Consider the following 19,367-nt stretch of genomic DNA (forward strand, 5'->3'; position numbering starts at 1 on the left):
TTGGTCACTTTGCATGCTGTCTTTATAAGGTGATTCACTGCCACAGACACACACTGTTGAGTGATCACGCTATAAGGAATTCATTCCACTTTGCTCATATGGATATCCAGAGTCTGGACTGTCATGAAGTCAAACACTGCATCATCACAGGGACAGCAGTAGCAGTGTTACATTTCCAAGCATGTGGCCACACCCCTGCATCTGAATAGATTTCTGCCCTGATCACATAGTAAATGCATTTTCTGTCAAACTCTATTGCACAGGACACCTTGTAATCTGTAATAAGAAAACTAAACCCAAGAAGCCCAGAAATACACAGTGCTTTGCCAGTAAATAGATTTGATAAGTAGTAAACCAGCAAAAGTGTGTTTTCAATAAAACAGGCACTTAAAGGGTTAGTTACTCTTCTATACTGATCAGTGAAATCAGCTTGGCTAAAATGAAAACCTACATACTGTAGAACCATCACTGTCCTCACAGAGCATCATATTTGTGTCCAACAGTAAATTGTGAAAACAGTGAATCTGTTTCATTTGGTTGTAATGCTTGTGTTTGGTTTCCCTCAGCTCCTCTGCTGCCAACTCCTGCTATGGATGCAGCGAGGCCGGCAGTGTGACAATTGAAGGACCCCTGCGAAGGAAAACGCTGCAGAAGGAGGGACGGAAGCCAAGGGTAATGTGATCTTTAGTTTCACTGTGGTTTACGCTACTTTCAAATATGGCTCACAGTTTCAGCAACAGATTTATCTGATGAGAGTGAGTGAGATGTTTTCAGCATATCCGTTTTTTACTGTGTTGCAGTTGTCGTCGTGGACCAGATTTTGGATCACGTTGTCTGGATCAACACTAACATTCTATGGGGCGAAAGCACTGAGGGCCTCTGAGAGGAAACACGTAAGTGTCATGCTTAAAGAACATGAAACTCTTCTGACTGGAATGGGAACTGCAAACTGCAAACTTTAGGTTCTGATAAATCTTCACACTCATGGATCTGTTACTCAAACTGGACTTCCTTAATGATTTTTTCAGACAGTGCTGTTTTCAGTCTGAATGCCCTTAACATAACTTGACCAAATAACAGCAGAACATCTAAAGTATGCTAGCCACAGCATCTTACTGTTACTTGCGGTGTGTTTTTCTTGATTGTTAAGGCATGGCATACTACCTGACTCTATGTTGTCTGTCCTATTAGTGCCAGTAGTCAAAAGACAAACTGGTAAAGCATAGAAAATTGCAGACTCATTGCTCTGGCGGCCATACTTTCTGAAGAATTAAAATGGATTCTCTTGGATAAGCTTGAATAATTTATGTATATTCGCAGTGAAGAAGTTGTTAGTAAGTACAGAAGACATAACACTACAATATTTATGTGTCCCCTGGATGCATCCAAAGCTTTTGACTGAAAGAATCATGGGAAATTGTATGTAAAAATACAATAGCTTTACTAAAGCAAAACAAGTGTGTTGCTCTCAGGAGGAGGCGGCTAGATTGTAGGTTGTAGTCTTTACTCGCACACTGCTCATTTTTCTGCACCATTTTTCCGGTTCGCACGTATCTGTTTTTGGGGGCGAGAAAAATGGTCGCTCTGTAGAGCCCTGTGTGGCATGTCGGGCTGCAGCTAACAATGATTTTACTACTCGAAGCTTCTACAGATTATTTCATCGATTCATCGATGCATTGTTTAAGTACTTTTGCTTTATTTTGCTAAGGTGCAACTCCCCGACCCAGCCCAGCCCCTTTTAGAGCCTACCGTACTGTATAGAGCCGACATGCAATGTAGTTATGATAAAGCAAATATTAAGAAGCTACTGGGGACATTTAATGATGCATTTATAATCTTGTAGAAATAAGGTTCTGTAACTTGACACATGAAACAAGATGTGTTCATTAATATTTAACTGAAATCTTAACCAAAGTGCTTTTGTTGCCTAAGCCTAAACACAGACTAGGATATCTGATCAGATGCGAACCCTGGAATCTGCAGTCAGTGTCCCTTTCTGGGACACTGACTGCACTTTCTGTGTCCACCATCCACCACAACTACCTTCCTGCAGCTCGAGTGCAGTACATAAATTAAACAATTCATTCATTCAAAAAAACATAACCATAATCCAGGCCGCAAGGTTTTAAGAAGACAATTTAGTAATATTTAAACTTCATTTCTAAGAGAAAGGGTTTGCTAGATGTGTGTTGATTAGATGATTAGGAGTACTGAGTCCTTCAACTTGCTCACATTGTCTTCACTATCAACAATTGTTACTGCAGGTGAAGGTTTCTGTCCTGGTAAACGATGATAGGAATGTCCAAAGTGCAGTGAACACAAGAAGAGAAACGCATTTCATACCTTTTGTTTTGTTGTGGTCATGACAGCTCAGCTTGTTTAGTTGTCACGTCTTTGCTTTGAATCGTATCCACTGTAATCCTGTGTTTGTCCCAGTATAAATCCAGCCCCTGTAAGAAGGTGTGTGTGACTGGGTGGATGGTGGTTCTACCAGATGACCCGTCCAGACCCAACATCTTCCAGCTCAATGACCCAGACAAAGGTCAGCTTCACACTGCTAAAAGAGCTCCTGCTGTTTTCCCTTCCCTTCATATAAATCCAGATAATCACACAGAGCACTATGTGTCACTTCACAGGCAATGTTTACAAGTTCCAGACGGGATCCAGGTTTTCTGCAATCATCTGGCACAAAAACCTGGAGGAGGCTTGTAGGAGCAGTAGACCTCAGGTATGATCTGGCCACACATTCATCTGTTTGGACCATGGTTCAGTTTTGGTCAGATGAAACATGGTCTTTTTCCTGAAAGAAACAGATGAATATAAAAAAATATATACAGTATATCTTATATGGTCAGCAAAGTTCTAACCATAAGAAACACAACAGCTCTGTCAATAACATCTTATAGGCATATACTGTATATGTAGTCCAATTGTTCTATATTATCTAGTATTTTACATGGTGATCAGTCACCCTTTTGTGTGATGGATTTCTTACTGGCAATGTGACAGAGAGCAATCTATTCCACAAACTCTTATTCTTTAGCGATCTCTGGCCAGTATGGAAAAACTAAAAGGCAGAAATATGAAATGGTCTTTCTTTGTTTTACATTTTAACCACACTGCCTCCAGCATTCATGCATATGTTCTTCCAAAGTCTCTCTCCAGGACAGGTAGCCTGGTTTACCCATATGTCATTCCAATCATCTTCAGATCATCTCCAGGCATTCATCACTTCATCAGACATGACACTAAATTAATGCTGGTGTTGCTTTTTATTTGCTGAATGTGTTTGCTTACATTCACTATAATATTTAATTTTATAAGATGATAATAAATGTTGAAATTATAACTTGTTGCACTGCACCCAAGTGGCCAAAATTAATCAAATCAATCAATTTTTTATGTCTGCAGTTTTTTGCAGACACAGAGTAGCCACTAAATAAGATCTATGAGCATGCTTGGTGCGTTCTTTTCCTGTTTCTAATATTTGTACTAAATATCTGTTCTATTCTTTCAACAGATACCAGCAAACCTCATGTCATTTGAATGAGAGCAGACCTTACCCAGCAGAATGTTATTGTGCCAAACCCATTTGATTGGGAAGTAACTAAATGATGGAACAGTGGAATAAAAAAAAAAGTTAAGAAGCATCTGACACTGTAGAAGATGTTTTTTGGTACCAGATGTGCGACTGCAAATGCCAACACACCTGCTGTTTCCTTCACCAATGTAATGTAAACTCTGAAAAAATCCAGTCAGTGGAAGACTTTGGTGAGGCTGTCCCTTGTTTCTTTCTCTGAAGCTTCCTTGTTCGCTGTCATCGTTACGCTGCTAAAAACAAGTGAGCAAGTACATAGTTTTTTTGGCCCATGTTGGGTTCTGCTCGGTGAAAAGATGCACCCGTGCACAAATGTGGACAAAGACTGTTAGTCTACCTTTTGTTTGCAGACCAGTGTTATACGGCCTTCAACGTGGAAATTGGAAAAATACACCCCTGTTGTTCAAGTGGTTAAATTTGTGAAACTGACATGTCAGTGCACATCTCAACTTGTGAAAAGATCTGGAGTTGTGAGCATGGAAACCGTGACCCCGTTTGAAGGCCTCATTAAAGATCAGCACTGCAGCAAAAAGGACAGATGTGGCATAAAGTTGGACAGAAGTTGTTCCAAAATAAGAGAACACATAATATAATATGAAACCATAAAGCTGGCATTAAGAACCTGTGTTAAATTGTTGGTCAAATGAAGAAGCAGCCCTGGATCGGCTCACCTGTTCACCCCTCGCTACCTCAATTGGTAGTCCTCCTGTCGCTGGTGTTTGCTGATGTACATAACAAGGTTTACAAATAGCAACAATTAATATTTTGTACAGAACAAGTCAAAATTTGTCAAACAACATGGAAATGAGGCTGAATGAGGTGATAATTACAGTCTATAATGAAGAAGACAGCCAGCTGTTGTCCACACCAGTTTGCCAAGGCAGCTGGTAGAGTGAATTTAAAGCAATTTACAGTGAAGTACCAAGCTAACAATCAACAATCATGTGTGTGTAAATACTGTATTTATTTGTAAAAGAGTTTATTTTTTTGAAAGTTGGCCATCAAAGGGAAATAGTACAATGGATTATCTTTGATTCACCACCTGCTGCAAAAGCTGCTCCTCAGAGTGACTCTTGGTGGAAAGCCACCCTAAAACTTAGCTTGACTCCTGATCTCCAACTGAAGGACACTGGCATAAGGGAAGACTCCGTCTGCATCAGCACTGTTAAATAATCTGCATCAAAAGCAAAATGTTGTGTTAAATTTAAAGGATAATTCTGCTTTATTACAATTTGTGTTGGACTTTATTTTCATAGGTTTCATTCCTGTCAGTAAACTTGATTGGTGCCACTTCTGCGGTAATGTGTGTTTTACCGCAGTGGTGAATCAACAGTGGTGAGCCTGAAGTCAAGACCAGTCTATTCACTGGTCGATCTATGTATGGGTTTTGCATTATTACCAAAAGAATGTGATTGCGGGTACAAGAAGCCGAAATTAATTTCCTTGGCAGGGAATGTCACCCTTAGATTTTGGAGGACATCATAAGTGTTTGTTTATGACAGAAAATAACTAGTTTGGACAACGCGTTGTGCAACCATGGCCAGAGGCAAAAATGGTAACTGTTCCTAATGGCCAGCGGGCCATCACAGAGAGTGGAGAGACGTGATATTGTTTAAATAAGGGGATAACCAAACATTGTTGTTTACATAAGAAGTGATAAAAAGAAATAGTTGTGTAATGAATGAAAAAAGAGAGCTAGAGAGAGAAGTTCAAACCCTGCCTGTAAGTGTTGGATTGCCAGTTTCAGTGACTTACAGAAATTGTTGGACACAGCCAAAATTGGATGAGAGGGGGGGAGGGGGGGGGGGGGGGGGGTCTCCAGAGCTGTTTGACTGTCTGACATGCAGTTCTGATGAAGTATACTGACATCTTTATGTTTCACTGGAAGTGTTGCAGGATGGTTGAACAGAGTTTGAAGGCCCTCCCCCCACACCTTTCTCCTGTTGGAATTAATTTTGGTAACTTTCCTAAACCGACAATCCAACAATAACGGCCACATTATGCAGTGATTGTCCAGGTGTGTGGAGGTGTGAAAGAAGGCAGGGTTTGAACTTCTGACTTCAGTCAGCACCATGAATGCCTCAGAGAAGAAATTGTTGAAGAAAGTGTCATCATCTCATCATTATGCTCATTTGTACAGTTTATCTACGGCCACCATGACTAGGTGGATGGATGGAAGGGGACACAGCCACATCACTGAAATTAAGTCTGAAGGGTTATAAAGACAAAATTATCAGGAAGTGAAAATGAAGGTGAAAAGAACAGTTTTCCCCAACTTTGTACATTGTCATATCTGATAGAAACAATCGCCAGAGCTATGAAAATAAGATCCAACTTGTAATACAGGAATGATCCTTTAAGAGTAGAACTGACATGAAGTTAAACATTTACTAATAGATGTCATTTTTGTAATGTTTCCCTGTTGTAAATCATGGTAACTGGTCAGTCCTAATGGTAAAAAACAAGAAAGAAATCATCTTTTGTTAGGAGTAATCACAGAATCTTAAAAGTATGTTCTTTGTTTTGTTTTTCAGAACTCATTCAAGGATTGTCCTTAATTGTTTTTAGTGGACTTCTTTAACTAGTCCAATTTATTCTCCAGTATTATTGTCTGTCAGATGAATGCATTTTCACAGCTAATCATTCTGCAAATCATGCTGTTGTGTTTCATAAATTAGAATTCACTGTTTCTGCTGACTCCATTCATTTCTGTGGGGAGCGGAAATCAATTAGCAGAAACTTGCTAGAGTCTTGTAATCCATCACAGTGAACATTAGAGCATGCCAGACTAAAATATCAGCATCGGAGTATATTGTACTGTAGAGAAATGTCAAACATATAGTATGTTTGAGGTCATTGAGAAACATTTTGTAATTGGTCCTCCACAGAGCACTGACAAGTTAATTTTCAGCCATTCTACTGTCATGTCCACCATTTTGGTCCAGAGTTAGATATCTCAATAAGTGTTCGATGCCCTCATTAGGATGAATAATTATAATAACTTTGGTTATCCTCTTACTTTTCATCTAGCACCATCATCAGGTCAAAAGTTTCTGTTCAATACTTTGGTTTATGACCAAATACCTGAAAAACTCATGACATTCCCATTATTCTCCTCTCCTCTTTGTGTTTAGTGCTACTTAGCACATGTGTAAAATTCCGAATGCTAACACTAAACTAAGATGGTGAACATGGTAAACATTATACCTGCTGATGTTAGCATTTAGCTCAAAGCTTTGATGTATGTTTAGTACAGCCTCACAGAGCCGATAGCTTCACTGTAGACTCTTATTGCATTGTAAAATGTACACTCACTGCACCTCTTTGCAGAACTATTAGCAGTGATATGAAGTACATAATTTGAGGTAAATTGGCTTTAACAGGAATTATCACTACTATGGTTCTCTAGAATTTCAAAAATGTTTGTGTTTATGAAAAATCTGTCGACTGTTGAATAATGATTGGACTTTTTAAACTTTCAAATATCAATATATGTATTATAAAGTCAAGGGAATTTATTTATAGAGCACTTTTAAAAATAACAAGTGTTGTTCAGTGTGCTTTACTGGGAGATGAGAATTACAATCAAATAAAAACACAAACATACATAATTATGAAGAACAGAAAAAAAATCTTTTTGGATAAAATCATAAAAACACAACAGGTATATTGCACATTAAAATGTGTATTTATATATTACACGATAAATACTAAAAAAACAGAGTGTAAGCTTTTATGTCTTCATGAAGATTATTCAAGGATATCAAACGGCTAAAAAAAAGTGTTTAAATTGCCCTTTAAAATCCAGTCAGGCTCTACATTAAATCTGTATTAATATATGTCAATGTTACATTATTGTTATGAGCTCATGTTGTGTAGATTTTTCTACACAACTAGGGTCTGCTTATTGACTTTCAAAGCCAATAGAAACCGGTGGTTGCCTGGGAAGATAACTTTTGAACACACTGGGAAGGACCTTTTAATAAAGACCAAAGCACATTTCTTGGTAGACATATTGATATAATTGTCCTCTAACCACTGAGTGATATTAGGAATTCCTCATATACTGAACAAAATTATAAACGCAACACTTTTTTTTTTGCCTCCATTCATGATGAGCTGAACTCAAAGATCTAAGACTTTCTCTATGTACACAAAAGGCCTATTTCTCTCAAATATTGTTCACAAATCTTTCACTTGAGCACTTCTCCTTTGCCAAAATAATCCATCCACCTCACAGGTGTGCCATATCAAGATGCTGATCAGACAGCATGGGGATTGCACAGGTGTGCCTTAGGCTGGCAGCAATAAAAGGCCACTAAGTGCTCACTAACAGATTTTGACAGATTTGTAAACAATATTTGAGAGAAATGGGCCTTTTGTGTACAGAGAGAAAGTCTTAGATCTTTGAGTTCAGCTCATGATGAATGGGGGCAAAAACAAAAGTGTGGCGTTTATAATTTTGTTCAGTGTAAATAGACCATAAGATGTCCAGTCTTTAGCACTCATCACCTGTGAATGACTGAGCCTGTGTTTTTGTTCATTATTTAGTATTGTACTATTTTATTCTTGGAGTGGAAACAATTTTGAGGACATGTCTTGACCAGAATCAGATGTAAAATTCAGTATGAATTTCCTCTGTGCATATCCAGTAAATACATATGTGTCAGTAGATAATAATACAGTGATATATTTTTTTGTTGTATTGGATTTGTATTCCACCCAATTCCACCGCAATAGATTTAAAAACATGACCATGAGGTTAAACTCTGGACTTTCAGTTTAAATTTTAGTGTGTATACATGGGTTGGTTTCAGAAGTGGTTAGAATATGATGAAATTGTTATCATGCCTTCATAAATTCTATTTTCATCATACACTTTCCTGTATAGAGAACTGATACTGATACTCTAAATAAATATAGGTTAAACTGCAGAGAAGGTGGTGGTACTTTTTCAGCCTTGTCTGAATGGAAGTCTGTCTGCAGACATTGCTTCAGGCTGCTACTCTCTGCCACTCATTTAGCTTATGCTTTAAGCATATAGTAATATTTGGATTTTTATCAGTTGTTCTCTCATCTACATTTTGGTGGTTGCAAATTAAGAGGACTCTGTTATGAGAAATTATATAAAGAAAAATTGAATGATTTTGACATGACCACTAGTACTAAAATTGGGGCTGTGTGTATATAAAATCCTAGACTATTCACACAGTATGGATATGACCTCACACACCTTAAAAACTGATGGTTAGCAACCTCATGGTCATTGGCCATTGTTCCATTATGCTGGGGTTGAACCAAAACCACAAAAAGCACTGTCCACCATCCTGAGAGCACTGTAGGTCCAGGATGTTTTAGCCTAGCCACAGCACAAAGACTGGAAGCAGAGGGAACTACTAGCCTAGCTCTGTCAACAGTGCCTTCAAGCAACTCCAGAGCTGTCTCCATTTAACCATGTTAGCTACAAGCTAGTCACCAATTTGAGGGTAACCTTGGTTATGTTGTTGACTTCCTGATGCTGTGTGGAGGGCTGGATATTGAACTCAACTAAATTTTTGTATAGGCCAAAATATATTGGTAGCACTTAGTATCGAAAACTACCAAAAGCAGGCATTGGATGTTTGGTCAGATTTGTAATCTTGTTTAGGCCTACTTATTCTTTAATCGGAAAGTTTGTGATTTAAATCAAAATTTGTATTTAGGCATCGTGCTTGTGCTGCTTGTGATTTGCTAACATGTAACATTTGAGAACTTTAGATTATTGAAAAATGTGCTCTGGCTAGGCTACATATCCAACCCAGGTGATCTAATAATATAATAATAATAATTTGTACAGTGATGAAACTGACATTGATCTTCTCATCTGACTCTGGGAAAGACCACAAATACTTTTTACCAACGTCTTCACCCCTGAGTAGGGGTGGACAATATGGATTAAATACTCTGTATGTAATTGCATACCCAAAAAATGTAATTATATCATGACACATTGTACATTTTACATTTTGATGCAGACATTTTCTTATGAATAAAATAACCAGACACTGATAACTGTTTTTGGTTAGTGTAGCAAATGAAATCAAGCACTCATCGAAAAATCATATAAAAGTCCAATATTGTCAGAAAGCAGTCCAGCTCAGTGATGTGCATCATTTGTAACATGGTGGTAACGGTGGCCAGTGCTCCCAGAGATACTGAGGGGAGAGGGACACATGTACGTATAAATAGTATGACAAAATTTCAGACAGTTCATAAATTTATATAATCTAATTTATTTATTATCGTCCTATAAATACCCAACCCTAAACTGGGGTATTAAAAAGTATCCACTAGGGAGCATATAGCGGCCTGCATTTAAACACCAGAATATCTTCTTTGAGAACCTCTGATTTTACACAAGGCAAAAATAACATGGTGATGCTCAATACATACTACTGTATCTTATTAATGCTAAGACCATGGCAGAAAATGGTGACCAGCTCTATTCATTTCTCTTTAAAGCTTTCTCCCATTGTGTTGTGTTCAGTCAACTGCTGACATTGTTCATATCATAGTAGCTACTATTCATGTGCCTAATGTTAATGTAGTGTTAGAGAACATTTTAAATTAATGCAGGATATAGGTGGTAGCCATCATGCATGGTTAATGGTTAATTAACAGCAAATGTATCATGGGTCAAAGAAGCACATTCTCCAAAATGTTCTTTTGAAGAATTTTGCCATGATTTAGCATGGATGGTTTTAAATTGGACTCTTCAGTTTAATGCCAAACATGTGCCACCTCAGTTTACATGAACTTTTCTCTATACAGTAAGTTGTTACAGGAAGTGTGACTTTTTTTTAATAGCCATTAAGGATTTTTGAATAACTCATCAAGTCAGTAGCACTAAAGTTCAGTCTGCCTGCTAAGTTATTCAAGTGAACTGTAGCTATCACATAAGTGGGTTTAAAAATGCTTATCTGTTATATATTACGCAAATGTCTGTGCAGACTCTCAGTCATACTGGTCATATTCTAGTGGGTTAAAATCAAGGGCTTGCTTGAAGACGTTTCGCTTCTCATCCAAGAGGCTTCTTCAGTTTTGACTAGGTGGCAGGGAGTCCCAACTATTTAACCTCTATGGGTTGGTTATCATGGTGATGGATACCACCTGGTTCGTTAGTGCTCCTTGCTGTTGTAACGGCCAAGTCTGAACAGCCGTTGTTGGCATTGTTGGCATGTGAGCATTTGTTCAATCACCTGGGAGGAGATGAAAGGACCGCATTGTAGGTGGGGGATAAGTGGTGTTGCAGACCTCTTTCCTTGTTGATTGATTGTTTCTCTATTCTGGTGTAAATGTCTTCTTTCACTCCTCTTTCAAACCATCTTTTCTTCCTGTTCACAAAATGTGTAAAGAGTGTCCCTTATCCTTCAAATGTAAGTAAACTGCTGACCTGAGTTGTTCCCTTCTGTGCTGAGCTATGACTTTTGCATTAGTGTTTTCCACTGGTTTGAAAGAGGAGTGAATGAGTCCATTTACACCAGAATAGAGAAACCATCTCTCAACAAGGGAGGAGGTCTGCAATGCCACTTATCCACCATTTTCAATGCTGTCCTTTCATCCCCTCCCAGGAGATTGAACAAACACTCAAATTTGGCCTCAGGTGACTTCAACAACCATAATACAACAGTAAGGAGCACTAACGAACCAGGTGGTATCAATCACCTTGATCCCGACCCCACAGAGGTTAAATAACAGTGATTCCCTACCAGTCAGTCAGAACTAAAGAAGCCACCTTGGATTGTTCCCCAAATAATTAGAAACACCCCACTAACACCTCAGCATTTGCCAGTGAGTTTTCTAAAATTAAACCATTGTTAGTTTAGATGCAGCTTGGCCAAACATTTTCACAAATGTTGACTCAAGAACCAAAAGATCACAAATTTAGAATAAATTCAGGAATCATTAGCAGTGTTTATTTCTATAACTGATTAACTGAATACATTTGATTCAAATGTTAGCATCAATTTGTACATGATTATCCCTTCAACAAGAATTGCTTTACTCTTTTCTGTCAATTGTTTTGATACTTGTACCAGATGTAAAATTCTGTTTTTATCCAATTCCTCTGAGGGAAAAACAGATTGCGTTTTAAGTGACATTGCATGTATTTTTGTGTACACAATTTCTAGTGTTGTAACTGTGAAAAAGATCGTCGTGATTATCAGTCTGTGATTATTTTGCCAAGATATTTCTTTCCATGGCATTGCTATATGTTGGTGTATTTTTCAGCTTCAGACACTGAATTGGGAATAAAATTTATGTACAGAAGGATGTTGACTTCTTCTCTTCTTTATTGCATCTGTACTACTTTTAAACATTAGGATTGTGCAGTGATCTGTCAAACTCTGGCCACACCTTGGCAACTGTAGGGACTGATAAGCTTTTAATTGGAAAGAAGTTCTTCTACAGAAATCAACTTAAAATTGACGCTGAATTTGATGACATATTGAGAAAGACAAAATCCAGTCTGAGGAGGATAGAAAACACAAAGCAGCACAATGCAAGTTCCGAATGAAGATGTGAAATAATAGCAATTGTAGTGTTATTAATAAAAATATCAATAAAAAATACTAGTAATAATAATGAGGGCAATAATAAAACTAAAAATGTTAATTGTAGCAGTGGGTGTCGATCAGGAACATGGAGACAGTAGGTGGCTTGCAATCATAGATCTTGACTCTACAATTACAGAAGCAGGAATACCTGCAGAAAGAGTCAGAAGGAGAGAGGAGAGGGACAAGAAAGCACAAAACTACAGGAGAGGGAATATGTCGTGTTAGTGACATGCATTAATTGGATAAGAATGCATACAGATGGAGAAGGAGAGAGGAAAGGAGATCAGTGCCAGTACAGAAGTTGAGATGGAAGCCTCAGGGGGAGAGCCTGGGGTCTAGACAGATGGGTAAAGCAGATGACATCCAGGAGGCTTAGCCAAAGAGCAGAGCAGGTCTGGAGGGCGACAAAGAAGCCGGGCCAAAGGACTGAGCCGGTTTGGTGTGTGGCCTGGATGATGGTGGAGCATCTTTGAAGACACTTCCATGGCAACACTGTCCTTGTCATATCTACTAGTTTATTTCAAATGTGTCATTTCAAAGACACAAAAAATTTTAAGCCACTTCATACAAGTCCTGTAAAAAATATAAGACTGCTGCTGCTTCCATTATTGGCCATTATTGTGTAACAAGGGTAACAGGGGTCACAAGGAACAGGACCAAATGCCGACTCGGAGTCAGAGCAGGTGTAGTACAATGATTTAATGATATTATAAGTCAATGTACAAAAGGCTTATGGGATGGTGAGGCAGGCAAAGATCAAAACCCAGGAAGCAGTCCAATGCAGGCAAACAAATAAAACAGAGAGCAGGCAGATCCGATACACAAAACTGAAAGTCCAACAACACTAGGAAAACACTGGCAAAGGGCTGGAACGCTAGAGACATGACCAAAGACACCCAAACAAAGGAACATACAAACTAAATACACAAGTGAGGTGAGGGTAACTAGACAGGTGAAACTAATCGGGTTGGGGTGTAATGGGAATTCCAAACATATTGCATGTAACCCTGGACTCAGGGAGACTCATCTGTGATGTGGCACTGAATCTGTGGAAACGTAACAGTCAAAATATCTCTGTTCTCTGTGTTATCCAGACTTCAGGGACAATGTGTCTCTGTGGGATGATATGATTGACCCTAAAGCTGGATAAATAACAGGCTCACGGAGCTGTCCTCACTCATTCGAGCATACATGTACACGGCGTATGTGTGTTGCTGTGAGTCCTTCTGCAGAAGACTTGAATAAAATTCACAGAAAGACAAGTGTTTGCCTGAGCTCTTTATTTGAAAATTCAAATTGCCATCACAGGGGCAAACAAAACTAGCTGGAAAACATGCAAAGACAGGAAGTGAAGTTCCCAAAGACCCATGAGGAAGAACGCTTACAAAATTAATAAACAGTGCTTTGTTTTCTGTCTGTCCACTTATCAAAACGTTGGTGGTGTGATCCTTGGCTCCAAGTCTGCATGTTGAAGTATCCTTGGGCAAGATACTGAACCTCAAATTGCCCCTGGTGGTTGTTCCATTGGGGTGTGAATGTGTGTGAATGTTATTGCAGTTCTTATGAGCAGTTGGCACCTTAGCCTTTGCCATCAGTGTATGAATGTGTGTGAATGTTATTGCAGTTCTTATGAGCAGTTGGCACCTTAGCCTTTGCCATCAGTGTATGAATGTGTGTGAATGGGTGACCATTTACCATTTTAGAGAGGACCTTGGCGAATGCAGACACCTCATTAATCCACCTATACCAACCATTGACTTCAACATCAAAGTACCCAGTTGGAAAGAAATTCAAGCTGTTAAGGCTGCCAGAACCAGCTCAGCACCAGGACCTAATGGTGTGCCATACTTGGTGCCCCAAGCTCTTGCATAGTTTGTGGAAGATCCTGAGGGTCATCTGGAGGAGGGGGAAAGTTGCCAGACAATGGAGATCTGCAGAAAGGGTGTGGATTCCAAAGGAAGATAAGTCAACCAACATAGAGCAGTTTAGGACCATATTGCTGCTAAACGTCGAGGGGAAGATATTTTTCAGTATCCTTTCCCAACGGCTGTCAGACTACCTCCTGAAGAACCAGTATATCGACCCCTCTGTGGAAAAGGGAGGGATCCCAGGGGTTCCTGGGTGCCTAGAACACAGTGGAGTGGTGACACAACTGATTAGAGAGGCTCGTGAAGGGAAAGGAAACCTGGCTGTATGACGGCTGGACTCTGCCAATGCGTATGGCTCCATACACCACAAGTTAGTGGAGGTGGCATTGGGGAGACATCATGTTTCGAGCAGCATCAAAATCCTCATAATGGATTATTATAACAACTTTAATCTGAGATTCACTTCCGGCAAAATTACATCTGAGCAGCATTGTCTGGAAAAGGGGATTATCACTGGATGCACTGTTTCAGTGATTCGCTTTTCCCTGGCCATGAACATGCTGGTCAAATCTGCTGAGCCGGAATGTAGAGGCTCCAAAACCAAGTCCGGAATCTGTCAGCCCCCCATTAGGGCATTCATGGATGATCTGACAGTAACAACTGTAACAGTCCCAGGATGCAGATGGATTCTTCAGGGCTTAGAGAGGTTAACCACCTGGGTGAGGATGTGTTTCAAGCCGGAAAAAAAAAGATCCATGGTACTGAAGAGAGGGAAGGTAACAGACCAGTTCCACTTCTCCCTAGGAAGTACCCAAATCCCATCAGTCACAGAGAAGCCTGTAAAGAGCCTTGGGAAAACCTTTGACTGGTCTCTAAAGAATGTCGCTTCCGTCAGGGCAACAAATGAACAACTGGAGAGCTGGCTTACTACAGTTGACAAGTCAGGCCTACCAGGGAAATTCAAAGCTGGGTTATACCAACATGGACAACAACAAACTGAAGGGTAAGGAAAGGCGACACCTGGTCCAAAAAGAAATGAGGGCTGGGATCGAGGAGCAGCGTGCAAGCCAGATGTGGGAATGAGGCAAGCCTCATGGACCAGATGGGAAGATGCCATGGAGAGAAAGATTTCATGGGCAGAGTTGTGGAGGGCTGAGCCCTATCGCATCAAATTTCTCATTCAATCTCTTTTGTTGGGGCAAGGTTGAGACGCCGGCATGTACCCTGTGCCAGGGAAGAGGATCGCTGGAACACATCCTCAGCAGCTGTCCTAAAGCACTTGGGGAAGGCCGCTACCGTTGGCACCATGACCAAGTGCTGAAGCTGTTTGCTGAGTCCATCACTACTGCCATTAAGCAGAGCATGCGTTTACAACCACCAAGGCGGAAAATCTCATTCTTAAGAGCAGGAGAACCCTTGGCTTGGCTGTTTTTACGCTTGCTGCCGTCACAGAATCCGCCTGCCATGACCATGTTGCTATTCGACAAGGTACTCTGGCTTCCTCAGAATCCAATCCGAGAGAAGATCCGATGGATTTCCCATAAGGACTGATGCACAACCATCGCTACCAAGAGCAATTCCAAGTAAGAGTCTTGTTTGTGTGCAGAAACTTAGGTCATGATGGCATTATTATACCTTGAATTTAAGGAGTGCCGCGTCCCCTGCATTGCTGTGTTTTTGTAGCAATGCGTTGTCACTGGCATGTCCCAGCAACCTGTAAAAACACTTTATTAAAGTCTAAAGGCCAAGAACACACCTGTGAACAAAAGTCCACTGTGGATTCTTGTGTGATAAAGTGTAGTTACAGAGTTACAACAAAGACTGAACTCTGGCTTGTTGTTTATTCCTATTAAATATAATTAATTAAATATGCCTGTGGAAACATGGTGTGTTCCTTTTACCTCGTAAGTCGGAGGTTAGAGCCTGGAATGACATCACACTCGAGTTGACAGCATTCCAGTTACAAGTCAGAAAACCTCGCTCGGCCAGCCGTTGTTTACAACTACCCAATACTGTTATGCCGGTTGATTTAAAAAAACAACAAAAAAAGTATTTACTCATACTAAACACTATAGCAACATGTCCACAGACAGCAGTTGGACAGCACTTTGTGTACGAAAATTTCTATGAGACACAAATCTTGGATCACAAAGTCGGAAGTGCGGTTCCGACTTTCCAGGTCAGAAATCCGACTTAAGGGCGCGTTCCCTTTGAAATTTCCGACTTTGAAGTCGACTTCCCATGTCAAATGGAACGTACCAACAATGGCAGCAGCGGGCTAGGCTCTCACCACAGTGGAGGTGGAGCTTCACAAGACCCATTGCTAGTCATTTCATTAAAACAAATATCGCTGATAAATCCATATGTTCTGATGTTGAGCCAAGTAAGCCTATGTCAAATAAAACACAAAGGAAAGCTGCACTGTCAGAACATTTTGTATTTAAGAACAAAGAAAACCATTGCCATTCAAGTCAGTGTTTTAGCACCGTGCTGACAGCAACAGCTGATTGACAGCAGTGGTGCATCCTGAACAGGCCTGGTATACTCTCTCAATCAGTACCAAAGGCAGTCAACACTAGTCTATCAGGCATATCCTAACACAAAGTCCATTTACAACTCTGCAGGCGATGACACAGGCTACAGGTCCTGAGATGCAGTAAACTTGGGAGTAAAACAACAGATTTATTTAGCATTCTGAGTGACTTCTTCCTGACCAAAATGTAAATTATCACATGCTCACACATCCTGAGACATCTGCATCTAGCCTTTCCTGTGACCCACAGGAAGCCTAGCTCCAGCTGTGCTCTATGCCATTGTGGTGCAAGCAGGAAGAGAGCCTCCGCCGCATTTCATCCTTGTGGTCTTTAGCTGCCATTTTGAACTAGTGGTCGAGGAATCACCCACGTGGTCATACCCACCACACCCTTTCACCTCCCCCTTTTCTTGCTACTCAAGCACACCCTCGACACCTTTGTTGTTTGCCCTAGATTAGAAAATTGCAGTTTAATTAACTGAAGTTGTGATTGTTAATCCCTGCTGTTGAATAAATCCTGTTACAATTTTAAGAAGTCATCTCCAGGTTATATTGACTTGAATGGCAAGCTGTTTTCTTCTGTTATCTCCAGGTTATGATACACATGCATTTAACACTGTTCATTTCATTTGATGCTTAAGGTTTGGTTTATTTGCAACCTAGTTATATACCGCATTAACATTGTATTTTTATAAGATTTCAGCACCATACATACCTATATGAAAAAGCATTTGTTGGTCATTACTTTATAGGGCACAGGCTAACCCTGTGACACTTACTACATGGGAAAAGATCAGAGGGATCAAGAAGAAAGATTCTCACTTCCTTAGTAATTAGGTAAGCAAACACTTTACAAGAAATTAGTTAAAACATGCTAACTTAAGAAACTCTTGGGTCTTGTAAATGAAATAGAAGTAGCCATCCGCTGTGCGCTTGAGCAATTTCAAAAGTTTTACACACATGGTTAGACATTGTTATGAAACATATCAGCAAGTTTTGTACTGATTGGAAGAACAGTATCTGATTTATAGTGTAATTTGTGGGGTTTTTTTGTAGCGTCGCCTAGTCATACATTTGAATGAAGCTTTCGGGGTATGTTTCAGGTACTCATTTGGACTTATCCTATGAGTTTGGTTGACTCTGGTCTATTTGTGTGCTAGACAGATAGATACTTTATTTATCCCGAGGGAAATTCCAGTAGCATCATATGAAATATACATACATTAAACCTATATTAAAATAAAATAAAAATAAAAATAACTTATAACACAGTAGCCACAGTAAACAATGCAAAATGGAGTGCAGATGGAGGTAGAAATTGTTCTTTTGTCTATTGTCCTCCCTGCTGTGACTAGGAGCTGTTGTACAGTCTGATGGCCAGGGGGACGAAAGAGTTTTTAAGTCTGTTGGTGGAGCTGTCCCACCACAGTCCAACGGTGCTCCGGTGCTGCTGACCACAGTGTTTGACGTGTAGCCCTTCAGTCTGACGTACTGTGGTCTCTCTGTGAGCTAGTCCGTAATCCATGTCACCAAGCGTGGGTCAGCCCTCATCTCTGTCAGCTTGTCTCTCAGCAGGAGCGGCCGGATGGTGTCGAAGGCGCTGGAGAAATCAAAAAACGCTATTCTCACAGCGCCGCTCTCCTTGTCCAGAATAGAGTAGGCCCTGTGGAGCAGATAGAGGATGGCATCCTCCACGCCCACCTTCTCCTGGTATCCAAACTGCAGTGGATCTTGTGCATGGTGAACCTGGGGTCTGAGGACATGTAGCAGCAGCCGTTCAAAGGTCTTCATGATGTCAGTGCTACTGGTCTGAAGTCACCCGGCTCCCTGGGGTATTTTTTCTTGGGAACCGAGATGAGACATGAAGTCTTCCAGAGAACCGGGACCCTCCCCAGCTGCAGGCTCAGGTTGAAGACATGCTGGAGTGGCTCCCCCAGTTCAGCAGAACAGGCTTTAAGCATCCTTGAACACACTCTGTCTGAGCCCGCTGCTTTCCTTGGACGGAGCCTCCTCAGCTCTCTGCTCACCTGATCCTTGGTGATGGTGGTGGGGAGGGGTGTTGAACTGTCCGTGTGTGTGGAGGGTGGGGGTGGTCTGCAGTCTGAGGAGGTGATGGACATGATGGTGGCATTGGGGGAGGTGATGGACATGGGGGAGTGAAGTGGGCCATTGCTGTTTGTGGGAGCTGGAGTATCAAACCTGTTAAAAAACAGGTTTAGCTGGTTTGCTCTCCCAGCATCCCCCTCTCCTGCAATACGGCCCTTCTTCTTTCTGCCTGTGATGGTTTCATGCCATCCCAGACCTCCCTCTTGTTGTGCTGCAGCTTCTGTTCTACCTTCCTTCTGTAGTCCTCCTTTGCCTCTCTCAGGTGGACCTTGAGTTCCCCCGGTACGCGCTTCAGCTCATCTCTGTCACCATCCTTGAATGCCCTCTTCTTCCTGTTCAGAATGTCCTTGACATTACTGGTGATCCAGGGCTTGTTCTTTGGGAAGCAGCGTACCGTTCTGGTGGGGACCACAACGTCCATGCAGAAGTTCAGGTAGTCAGTAGTGCAGTGTGTGACCCCCTCGATGTCCTCACCATGTGCTTCCTGCAGGACGCTCCAGTCAGTACATTCAAAGCAGTCTCTCAGAGCCTACGCTGCTAAGCCCTTTGCAAAGATATTTTCATTGTTTTTCAACTGATCTTGCTCATTTGTAATAGAAATGTGAAATGCTGTATCCCAAATTTGTCCAAAGCAAAAAAGCAGATGTCACATTAATGTGTTTCTG

General features: G+C 40.7%; 1 protein-coding gene across 2 annotated transcripts in view; it reads left to right on the forward strand.

Moving 5' to 3' along the window:
* LOC119914272 (ras-specific guanine nucleotide-releasing factor RalGPS1-like) overlaps positions 1–6,287 on the forward strand; it is a 110,507-nt gene extending 104,220 nt beyond the window's left edge. For both annotated transcript variants that reach the window (XM_038733469.1, XM_038733468.1), the window contains exons 16-20: positions 567–672; positions 801–893; positions 2,437–2,542; positions 2,637–2,728; positions 3,521–6,287. In XM_038733469.1, coding sequence (XP_038589397.1) covers positions 567–672; positions 801–893; positions 2,437–2,542; positions 2,637–2,728; positions 3,521–3,550 — 427 coding nt within the window. In that variant the 3' untranslated portion in view covers positions 3,551–6,287. The remainder of the gene's footprint in view (positions 1–566; positions 673–800; positions 894–2,436; positions 2,543–2,636; positions 2,729–3,520) is intronic.
* Positions 6,288–19,367: the final 13,080 nt, after the last annotated feature.

Source organism: Micropterus salmoides, unplaced genomic scaffold (genome assembly GCF_014851395.1).
Source record: "Micropterus salmoides isolate LMB-PRFRI ecotype aquatic unplaced genomic scaffold, ASM1485139v1 Ms_hic_scaffold_20, whole genome shotgun sequence".
NCBI lineage: Eukaryota > Metazoa > Chordata > Actinopteri > Centrarchiformes > Centrarchidae > Micropterus > Micropterus salmoides.